General features: G+C 32.1%; 1 protein-coding gene across 1 annotated transcript in view; it reads left to right on the top strand.

The window, feature by feature from the left end:
* The first annotated feature begins 598 nt into the window (after nucleotides 1–598).
* LOC148620815 (Kv channel-interacting protein 4-like) overlaps nucleotides 599–12523 on the top strand; it is a 45055-nt gene continuing 33130 nt past the window's right edge. Inside the window, exon 1 of the mRNA XM_088574644.1 lies at nucleotides 599–1259. Within this exon, the coding sequence (XP_088430770.1) occupies nucleotides 1226–1259 (34 nt within the window). The 5' untranslated portion in view covers nucleotides 599–1225. The remainder of the gene's footprint in view (nucleotides 1260–12523) is intronic.

Genomic DNA, 12523 nt, shown 5'->3' on the forward strand with positions numbered 1-12523 from the left:
AGTTCTAGAGTTTGCAATATTGATAAAATCCATATATTATGTATTTTTATTTCTAACATTAAATTGCATATCATTGTATTACAGATTAATCACAGAATAGAAAAGGAAGTCAGATATGAAGGAAGGTGACGAAAATCGTATTTCCCGGTGACCTAAGGGATTAAGATTACAAAAAACTATGTCTTATAATTATCATGATAAGAACCCCATAAGTTTGATTTATGCAGACATTACATTCAAGAAAATTCTCTTTTATATTTTTACTCTCTTTTCATGATACTTTGTATACAACACACATGTTTCTGAAATTGTTAAAAAGATATTTATGGATATATAAACACATATACCGACATTTTAATCTTTTAATTCTGTGTGTTTCAAAAATGTATAATTTAGCTCCAATTTTACAGTTTTTTTTAGTATGACGTAAAAATGTAGTATATATGAATAAACAACATAAAAATCTTTACTATGTAAGGAATAATATAATTTATAAATTAAAATCGTTGTTTATTGAAAAAAATATAGTTGATACTGGCGATATATAACCTTTGCGTCCTCCTACACTTTACCAGCTGTGATATCGAAGTTTTGCCAATGTATTGGAGTATAAAGTGAAAACACGTCTTTACTTTCATGTCTTGCATGTGTGTATTTCAGCTAATCCATCTGTTAAGTGTTTCATAGGTCTAACAGTTCAGAGAAATGGCGATGTTATATCTAATCACTTCCCGTAAGAAAAATCTATAACGAACTCATCATTTCCTTTCCACAGGAAGATTTTCCTCTTAGAAATTCGCTTGATTACAGTGAATATAGCAGCATCAATGCTTTTCTGTGTTTGAGTGTGTTCTGTAATGGTATCACTCTGTGGATTTAATTTAAAATGATATATCAACATCGGTGTTTTATGTTTTTACATTAATAATAAGTTCATTGTCTGATTAAGCTGCCTTTCTAGCAACCCACGTGACGGAGCATTGGAATCGAGGAAATAATATAAACAAATGCAAATAAATCAGGATTAGAAATCTAAGGAAAAAAATCGGTTTACATGTAAATTCTTCTAATCCGCTTTGAACATTGTTGTTTTTTATGTTCTGAAGGATGTCACAGGGGACGAGATTCTAACGGAACTAATTAAGATGAGATAATGTGGATAGTATTCGTATACACAATACTGGAAATAAAGTCATGGTGTTATTGATGAATTAAAGTACAAAACATGGGAGCAGTTTACGACAAGGTCCTTGATTCAGGTAAGATACTAAGATATATCACAGAATTTATTTGTTTTGGTTTCAGTAATTATCCAAAATAGCAAATGTTTTGGTCTTTGATAAGACAATATAAATTTGACATGTACATCGTCATTTTTCGACCCAGTTTTAAGTACGATGAGTCTTCTTTTTATATATATATTTTATTTTTTAATCATTAATTATCAAATTTTAATTTCATGTTTTTAATTTTTTTTTTATTGTTTTCGTTAATTAAATAAGCCAATACCAGTTGTTCGAGTACGGCGACCTGTTGCTTCCAATGAATAGCAGGTTTATATATATCAAACTTGAAAGTCTGAATATAAAATAAAATACAATAATATCAAATAAAATTTAGAAAACATTGTTTTTTTACATTAGAAAAAAAAAACATTTTGAAAGAGGATAATCGTCTGATAAATGTACTTATTATACATGTAAATAAGGGGTTATCTGTATATTTCTAATAGTTGAGTTGATCGTGCATAACGAATTTCGCTACCTGTCACAGTTTTTTTTATTGATATAATTAAATGATCACAGTCGTCATTTGAGGTTTTACATCCGTGGTTTTGCCGAACTTCAAATACCACGAAACTAATTCATCGATGACATCATGTATTCCACATTTTATCTATTAAATGATTGTATTTAAAGACATTCAATTAAAAAAAAAGAGAAACGTTTATATTCTTATTGGTGTTAATTTAAGCAGTATCATAGAATCACGAAAATCATTCCATGCTCCCATGGGCAGTGTTTAGATAAAATTCTATCAATGTGTTTATTTTCTATTTTTTATCAATTTAGTTTCGTCTTTGATAAATTGAAATGTGATGCAGCCAAGGTTAATGCAACATCGAAAACTTAAGATTAAGGGATAATGGTCAATCTATGAATATATATAAAAAAACCCAAATCTAATGATATAGAAATATGAATGTTAAAACCATGCAAGCACAACTCAGTTCTTAACCGCAAAATTCTATATAAAATGGAGGTTTGTATATATGCAAGGAGGTATAATTCAACAAAAAAGTGTAAAATGAATGAAGTCCCATTGACGCGAACAAAATTTTTAAGCTTGCTCACAATATTTCTGGTTTATTTAACAATCAATACAAAAAGATCAACAAAAAATAGCACCCTTTCGGTTGATATTGTTATAATGTAGCATTATAACGCTAGAACTCTAACAAATAGGCTTCTGGAGAAGAGTTATGTTGCTACAAGATTGAAGTCATTACTACAGAAGTTTTATGGTTGTCATCATGAACTCGTGGATCGTTATGGTGTATCCATCAGCACCATGAAAACTGATTTATTCAACGGGTCATAGTTTTCCTTTCCTCGTTTGTCTACCCCGGACTTGACTTTTTATGAGCAACTCGGCGGGTGTTTTTAGAAAAGCAGAGGACGCTTACCCTACCGGTGAACCTGGTCCATGCTCCCAGTTTTTAGTGGAGTTCGAGTTGCTCATTTACTTTTATTACTTTGTATGTATGATTTTACTTTATGTTCTTTGTTGTGTATGTCTGTTTTCCATGTCTGGTCTTTGTCCCTGGATTACATTCATTTGATTACCGCTATGACCTTAGTTCCCTTGATTACTCATTCAATTAAAACACAATATGAAGTTTTATTTTGGCAATAAAAGTCACCAAACTTCGACAGCTTCATGATTCAAATACTTAAAAATCCTGGCCGAGAACGTGAACACCTGAAAAAGAGTCGATCTTCATACACAGTGTAGCGAACCGAATAAAAAGTTTACACGTAAAAACTTAAGATAATGGACACAAGACATCACACGAAAAACATAAAGCACTAGCAATATGAAATCCCTATAAAAACCGAGAGAGGCATCAGGTACTCCGAAAGGGTAAACATGTCCTGCCCGCCAAAGTAAGTACAATCAATAATAATTTAGCAACAGTAATGAAACTTCCCTACAGGTGTCAAACACTATTCACACTAGGGTGAAATCTTATGGCATTGCATGTACTATTTTAGTAGATGTTTTGACCAACCGTAGCTGGTACGTTAACACCATGAGGGAAGACAATTCTTCGCTTAATCTATTGAATGTACTATTGTTTTGGTGATTATCGCTCCCATTTAAACCAATTGTTTAATATTAGGAATTATTCAATGAATACATATAAATATGCAAATTTTACAAGGAATGAGTATATGCATATTTTGAAAAGAAAAAAAAGTATGTAAATTTAAAAGGAATGAACATATGGAAATATTTTTAGAGAAATGAATTTTTAAAAGGAATAATTCTATACAAATGGTTATGCTTCAACTAATGAAACGAGAAAATCTAATCATACGTTATGTCAAACCACCTACTATATGCAATTGCGCTGCGATGAAACTGTTAAAAAAAGTAGATAATTTTATTAGCGAAAAAGTTGCATAATCATTCACAGCAAAGAGAAATGTTTTGATTAGAACTTTTGCTAGAGTAGGCATCAACACTACAGATAAATATGATACTAACATCATAACAAAATTTGTTGCGAAAACTTGACGCGTTTATATAAATGACTAGAATTATTTTTCATATTGTTGTCGTTTAAAGTATAACACACCATTTTATCGTGGTGCGAAGATTTGAAGTAATTGTCCTTTTTATTATCTGGTCAAAATAGTGCCGAGTGGGTAAGCAGTATCTTTTCGACACACGAGCTTCAATGCGCCATGGGTCTAACGTTCGAATACACCTCAGACATTGAAACGGCAATCTGAGAAATGCAAGAATCTTACAAAGTTGGTGGAATTAAATGACTCACGCGATGTTATACGATTATCAAACAACGTTTAATTTGAATAATGCCCAAGAATTTCGAAGGACATGTCTCATCGGTAAGTAAGAGGGGAAACTTACGTATGTTGCTGCTCGGAGCTTGATTCACTTAATGAAATATTTCTTCAATTTGCAATTTCTTTTGAGTCAATGACCGTCTAGATTAATCTACTACATGGTTGCTAATTATCGCGCTCACCTTTTCATTCATCGCTGATCAAGTAAGCAAAGCTCAGAGAAATGAATCTCTTATCGTTTTCCGCTTCGTCAAAAGTAAAAAGTATAATTTATTGCGCATTTGTATTTTTCATTATGCTTATCTATGCTGCATTTTGCATGTCCAAAGTCTATTAACGTTGATTGAATATTTTAATTCATCTGAATTAATCATCGGTTTAGCTAAAAACAGGTCATTGTTAAACTTACTCTTTTTACCCCTTTTCTTTAAACAGTGGAACTTGGGTTACTTGAAGTTTTTGGTTCAAGGTAACCACAGTTCGTAAACATTTAGTTGTCATTTGTAGGTCGTTGTTTATACATATATACAAATACATCCTCAAGTGTTACATTTATTATAAATTCTGGAAGGGGAGGATGATTTCGGAAATACCTAGTTTTGTTCAGTGTTTTTTTTTAACAGTTACACAGTTTGTTTTTGTAACGTTGAAAATATGCTGTGAATCTGCGTATTTTAATTCCTTGAATTATCAACAGGATGAAGCTATTTGTTTCAATCTCCTTCCTGATGGGAGATCATGCAAATAATGAATTAATGACTGTGTGTTACTTGCAAATAAAACCGACATTGAAGACGATAATAGTCTGAAATGTCTTGTTTATACATTCTTCATTATCAAAACAGTTATACTAGCAATACTAAAACAAAAAGCAGATTTAAAACTGCTGAGAAACTCAATAGGTAGAAAACCAGTGGCGCAAACATTAAATTGTTGTTTTCAGTTTTTCTTTTACTTTTAGATATAGGCGTTAAAATAATATAATCTACATGATGACATCATTTAAATATGAAGAGAGCAAACGAACTCACCTAAAACACATGTAATAACAACATTACTAGAATAACTGTGAGCAAGATCACAAAAAGATGCCAAACTTCGGTTTGAACTTAAAACATAGGAAGTCCTAAAGTAAGATTGGCGGTCTGTCTAAATGCGCCAGAATAACGGGCGGATTCAGGATTTAAGAATGGGGGAGGGCGCACAGTTAAAATTTCGCCGAGTGATAGCGAGGCGAAAAAATTGTTGAAGGTTAATTTTTTTTAAATATTCTTCTATAGTTGGTGCAATGTTGATATCTTTAGTGGTAAAATTAGCGAAACATTACAGTTTCAACCCAAAACCGCCTAAATCTACCCCTGACAACCCATGCTTTACACATTTTATAAGGCGCACGTCCGTCACGCCCCCGCCTGCTGAATCCGCCCCTGAATAAGACACGAAATTTAACATCTGGGCTTAAGTATTTTGTGCACCACAAGGTATATGGCAAAATAAGAAACGCCTAAATTTACGTATACATTCTTGCTAAAAATCGCTAATTTTTTCACACGCCTAAATAACCCGCCAAACTGTAATATGTCAGATAATATCAATAAACAACCTAAGTTATTGTTCCTTTCTCGGAAAGAAAAAAAGGATCAGAACAGAACCAAAAACAAAAACAAAAGTGAAAACAAAACAAAAGATAAACCACAGTCCCACCCAATATGTACATTTCACCTCAAACATATTGTTATTGACATTTTTCATAGTTGATTTTGTTTTAAGTATATTTTTCGCCACATGCCAACAAAGGTGATATTTATTTGCTTTAAATGTTTCATACTTGCTAAAAACCATAAACAAAATAAACCATCAGTGATAATATAAACATTTTTTTCTAGAACTGTAAGCCATTATAGCGCTTAATTGTTTTCTGGTACGTCATAAGTAAAAGATAATTCATTTAACATTCCTAGTCTGATGTTTTAACAATAAAAATTAAAATAAGATTTGTATTAAACTAAAAATAACAGAGGTATGCATATGATGATGCTAAAGTGTCTTTATATAAAGTCACCTGGACATCCTAAATAAAATGTGTAGACTGGACGAAAATATAAGGTCAGTTATGTTAAAAAGGTTTCTGAAAAAAAATAAGATTAGGATGAAGCAACTAAAAATAACTGTAAGATGATATAAGCTAATGATGATGCTAAAAGTTTCTTTCTATTGAATAATTCATGTGGACCCTTTAAATCAAATATAGACTGGACGAAAATGTGAGGTTTATTGTGTTAAATATTTTTTATATTGAAATAAATAAGATTATTTTTGTTTTTAGTCAGATCCACCTAGTTTGTATAAATCTGTTGGGTCGTATCATTGTTTATTACTAGTTTTTTCCCTGTTAGTGCTTGTTTTCTATACGTTTTAGTTGAACTCATCCCCTTTTTGTTGACTTTTGACATCGACTCTTAATGAGTCTAAATGATATTAATTAGATTTGACCTTTTTTTCTTCAAATGAAATAAATCACTTAATTGTTAATTAAGGTATAATTCAGTTAGTTTTTTTTTAATTGTATACAGAAAGCCGAAAGACGAAATTAGATAAAGGCTGTTTATATTCAAATTATTCCATTGCAATATCAATAAAATAACATGAGCCATCAAGAGATTTCTAAGTTCTTTTTGGTTTTACAATAATTCCCTGGGCTTATTCCAATATACATTCTGATTTGTTCCACCAGAAACGTCATTTGTAATTCTATTATACGAATTGTACCTCTTCTTGTCATCTGTCATATTCTTGATATATAATGTTGTAGCGTCCTGCTGATTTTGTAATTGACTTTGTTTTCTGATAATCAATGACTGCTTTGAACGCTTAAGCGCAATGTCATTATATCAGAATAGTTTATCACCAACCGGAAACACTTATTTGGGCGGAATGATATTTGTCATAGTTATATCTGAATAAACAATACATAATGAAAGTAGTTATGATAGTGATAATAATAATAATGATAATAGTAATTAATAATAAGAATATCTCAACTACTACAACTGACGATGATGATGAGATGATGATGATAATGATGAAGATAATGATCTTGATGATGATGATGATGATGATGTCGATTGCGATGAGTTACTGTGATTTTTCCCACTGTTTCGAGTAGTATTGTGCAAGATCATGCAAAAAATATTTGACATACAGCAAAGGATAATGTTCACATTTTTTTAAAAGAAACAAAATTTGTAATCATAAAAACTTTTGACATAAAATATCAAGACACTTTACACTTAAAAATCAACAGTGACGGAACCGTGGAATGTTCGAACGGTATATCAGACCATCTATAAGAATTAATAATAGTTGCAATGAAAATCAAACTTTAAAGGTTTAGTAATGTATCTGTTTGCTGAAAAAAAGTTTGTTAACTAATAAATCCTTTTGGAACTTTTATGGTCACACTCAATACATGTACATGTATTTTTTGACTTACCCACATTTTAAAGAGGGCATCCATGCAAACAACAGACAGAGAGTGGCACATGGCATATTTTGTTTTAAAAAAAATCATCTATTTCATACCGCAAATGCATCCTTTTTTAAATGTGAATTTTTGATTCACAACAACGGTTTAAAGAGAAATAACTTACATAGAAAGCATTAAAATTCACCGAAAAAGGAAGATAACTTATTTTGGTTGCTTTCTTAAGAAACAGTAAAATCATCCTCAGAGTCATCCATTGTCGATTAAAAAGTTTTTTTTATTGTACATAACATACATGTACATATATGATATAAACATTACATTGAACGAAACATTGCATGGGATAAATGTTTCATGTGCCATCCATATCATAGGTACTGCCTGATTTTTCAAATGGACAGTCTTCTAATGTTATACTCAACTTGCAATTGAGTAGTATTGCCTTTTGCAATATCATTAAGTGGGTATAACCTGCAATATTACAAGTAAGGGAGACTATTTAATAATTGTAAGTTGGATGACGTCCTTGGTACTTGTACACGTGGTGCAAATTGTCTGCGGGCTGAACTGTTAAAGCTTCTAATCCTAGGGCGAAATCAAAATTTCCTTGACTTTAATGTTATAGGCAAAAGTCGTATAGATTACTTTTGTGGAGACTTAATTCATCCTCAAATATATAAAATTTAGATCGAGTCCTTGTTATCAAAATGCAATTAGTTTTAAATGTATCTAAAAATGATTTAAAATACTAAGAATCGAAATATGATTACAAAATTGTTGGGTTAGCCATGGAAGGTTTATTCTATTTACCCTTACATGTTCGTGAAAAAAGAAATTCCCCTTTTAAGCTTGTGTTAAAGTATGATATATTTATTTAGTTCATGCATTTAACACCGTTCAATTTGTATCTGGGCCTTGATCGCTTAGCATCACAAACAACACTTGAAGATTTGTATTTGCATTTTGTGTATTCGATATAACTGTTTTAAATCAGAAAGAATATGGATAATGTCTCCAACGTTTTTTTTTGTTTTTTCTGGCGTTTTTGTTTTGTTTGTTAAGATTCTTCGTTACAGTACTACACAGCAATTAAAATATGTTTTTAAAACGAAACCAGACAAAAATAAGGAAAACAATAACTTACCAATTACAAGGCATGAGACGGTACCGGAAATACAATGAAACAAATAAACTGTGAATATTTACTCCGTGATACTCTTGCATTGGAGTTACTTACGGATTATTGCAAAGTTCCGTTTCTGAAATTATCGTTATATCCACGAAAATACATAGATCTTTTGCAAAGGAATCTATTTTTTTTTACAAAATAGCAATACCGAACATTGCATGCGAGGCTAACGATAGACGTGCAGTCGAAATAACATAGGTATCATACAGGTCCACAGAAATGGGTCATGGAAGTGAATTCAAAGTGAAAGTAGCCTTTAAATTTATCTAAAATTAAAATATGCAATTCAAAAAACAACGAAAAATTAAAACAGATTTATTAACAGTATCTGAACCCAGTACCCTGAATTAAAAAGTGGACAACAACTTGCCTATTTTATCTCGCCCCATTCAGCTATCGTCTCTTATTTGCAATGATTTTACAAACGTAAGAAAAAAATGAATAAGTGCGACGCTCGAATGAAGGCTGTTGCCTAACTCTTATTATTGTTTAAAAGTGGTGTATGATAATGCTGGTGGTCCTAAGTATGCTGAAATCGTGTCCGGAAGTCATGTAACGAAATTGATCTTTTTTAAAAAAAACTTCTTGATTTTGTATTTTTATAAATAGAACTTTTCCAATAATAAATTTGCATATTGTAGTCAAAGCAATAGAGGAATTCAAAATAGCAAGATTAAGTGATTGATTGATTGTTGGGGTTTAATGCGCGAGCAGCAACATTTCACCTATATTCAGGCGATGAACATGAAATGGATGATGAAATGAAAGAGGGATGGGGCACAAGGATAATAGGGTCGACAAATTTTGTTTGTCGCTAGAAATAGGGAGGGATGGGTAGGGTCGTTCAATTTAGCCTCCTGCGGCGGAGCGCAAATGTTCCTACTCCTGTCGAATACCACAGCAGGGTTCTTTAACGTGCGAGGAACATGGCATCTTTCCCAACACGGTGCACCACTATGGTTTGCGGTCAGGTTTTCCGTATTATAGCCTGACAACTCTAGCATGCAACACGCCAGTGGTACCCCATTCCACCCCCTGGGGCATACACCCAGTTGCTCTGTGGGCAGAGCGCCTAGCCCAGATTCAAACACAACACTGAAATCTCATATCAATCCGTCTTCTCATTTATGTTTATGTCTTTCGATCGTCGTTTGATTTTGTCTTGTTTTCTCTGTGTTGCTTATGTAAATGTTCATGAAAAAACCTACTTTAATATCAAAACAATACCAAAAGGGTTAGTTATCAAATATATTGAGAATAGTTTGATTTTCTTCGACTTTTTGTATCGCACTAGAATTCTTACAATAAGACTTCTGGAGCAGGGTTATGTTGCTACAAGATTGAAGTGGTCACTACAGAAGTTTTATTGTCGCCATCATGAACTCGTGAATCGTTACAGGGTATCCATCTGCACCATAATCCGGATATGTTAAACGTGTCATAGTTTTCCTTTTCTCTTTCGTCTACTCCGGACTTGCCTTTTTATGAGCAACTCGGCGGGTGTCTCTAGAAAAGCAGAGGGCGCTTACCGTACTGGTGCATCTGGTCCATGCTCACAGTTTTTAGTTGAATCCAAGTTGCTCATTTACTTTTGTTACTTTGTATGTTTTATTTTAGTTACTTTATATTCTTTTTTGTGTTTGTCTGTTTTCCATGTCTAGTCTTTGTCCCTGGATTCCATTCTTTTGATTACTCTTACGAATGTTTTTTTTCCGCTAGAATCTTGGTTCCCATGATTACAATTTAAAAAGAGGGTCGGTGTGCTCGTTGATTCCCATGCTTACTTTTTCGTTAATATGCTCTTTCAATATGTTCTTTTTTACGACACTGTCTCTAACTTTTTGCTTGATTCTATAAATGTATAAAAATAACGAGAATGAATATGATAAATATGTCAAAGATACAACAACCTCAAACGGATGTAAAATGTCAGCTCAAGGCCACCCATGGGTCTTCAATGAATGACAAGGAAACCCTCACACCTAGGGCAGGATGCAGCTGCCTTCCCCCACCCTGCAAAAAAACCATTTTACACCGGTACAGCAAAATAGTTGCTTCCATAGCCTTTTATATTAGTTAGTGAATATTCCAACTTTTTATAAATCGTATTACTTAAGAAAGATTGTACATGTTAACTAGTAGACATTTTATTTGACAAGGTATGTTGTATAAGTAGTACGTCTTTTAGTAATTTTGTCATTTTCTATACCCCTTTCTTCAGCATTCCCAAATTACCTATGTACAATCGACCGCGTTTTCATCTTTTTTATTTGAATATCAGTCTAGTATTGAGCAGCAACTTTAATTCCTTAATCTTGCATTTTTCTGGTTTACATCATTATAAACCAAGAACCGCTTTTAAATAGGAACCGTGAACCATTTCTCGAGATCTTTTGACGACACTCACATGTCTTTACATTCATGACTTGACATTCATTATTTACTAAGCGATTCGCGTTCAATCTTGGATACAAACAGTTGGACGAAAATATCAAAACACAAACTTATTAAATGATGCACGCATATCTCTTGCATGATGTATTTCGCTGCACAAACAAACATAATATAAACTTTTGATAAGAGAAAATCAAAGTTTATGAAATTTGCAGTCGGTTTTCTCTTGGGATAATGTGCAAGTATTTTAACTGAGTGATATAAATGAAATATGGGCTCAATTAGAATGACAGCAATGCATATTTAATTTACATAACAATCATTTATGTGATAACATGAACCGTCCAGAGATGTTCGTTTCCGTTTTAGATTTTATCTTTAATTCCCTAGGTTATTCATAATGTCTGGACAGATTTGTTCCAAGAGGATTGCCTTAGATAATTTAATTTTACGAATTGTATCTTGTCTTGTCATTCTTCATATTATTGATGTTCGTGTATTTGTCAGGTGAAGCTTTCTTTATTGGTAATTTGAACTGTTTGCTCGATATGAAAACCGATTAAGTGTATGAGGTATCTCGATCGTTTGGTTTTAAATATCAAATGTATGGTGCAAGCTTGAGAATTGTACCTAAAATATGGTTTTTGAATGATCATTTAAGAAGTTCGAATATTATAAGTTATTTATATAAATATACATTCATGAGACACTCATAATTACATTAGCAATACGAGATCACTTGTGATGTTTTGCAATGATCACCTTTAAGAGTACTTTGGTAAAATCTGATTCACCAGACAACCTTATCAATAATATTCAGGAACAAAACAAAACAAAAAAAAAAAAAGAAAAAAAAAAAAAAAAAAAAAATAAAAAGAAAACGTTAAACCTCAAATAGGAGTTTTATAGCGATATTAATTATGTGTAATTGGATGACAATAAGAAAGTCCGTACGATATAACATTTTGAACATTACTTGGTAGATAACTATTCTTTATAAAAATGGACCCAAATCATCCTCTAGATATACCAAAGAAGATGTTATCAAAATGCTTGAAATTTTTATCAGAATATTTGTACAGTGGGATGGTCCTATTTTTACTGACATTCGGCATTGCAATCGGGACAAGTTGTGCTTCGCCAATCGCTGACCATTTTGTTTCTTTTTATTATACTTACTTTATAGCTGATCTTTTTTAAAAGAGGGAACATTTTAGGATTTTTAAATCCTTTGATCTTAATGATAACTTTAGTGTTCAAACAAATCTAGATTCGGGAATTTATACACCGCATTTACCTGTAAGAACATAAGATAAAGGACACTACAGGCACTATGAAATCAGTTTCATATATTGATCGATC

Source organism: Perna viridis, chromosome 3, assembly GCF_037379345.1.
Source record: "Perna viridis isolate PV_CMFRI_1.1 ecotype Kerala chromosome 3, ASM3737934v1, whole genome shotgun sequence".
Classification (NCBI taxonomy): domain Eukaryota; kingdom Metazoa; phylum Mollusca; class Bivalvia; order Mytilida; family Mytilidae; genus Perna; species Perna viridis.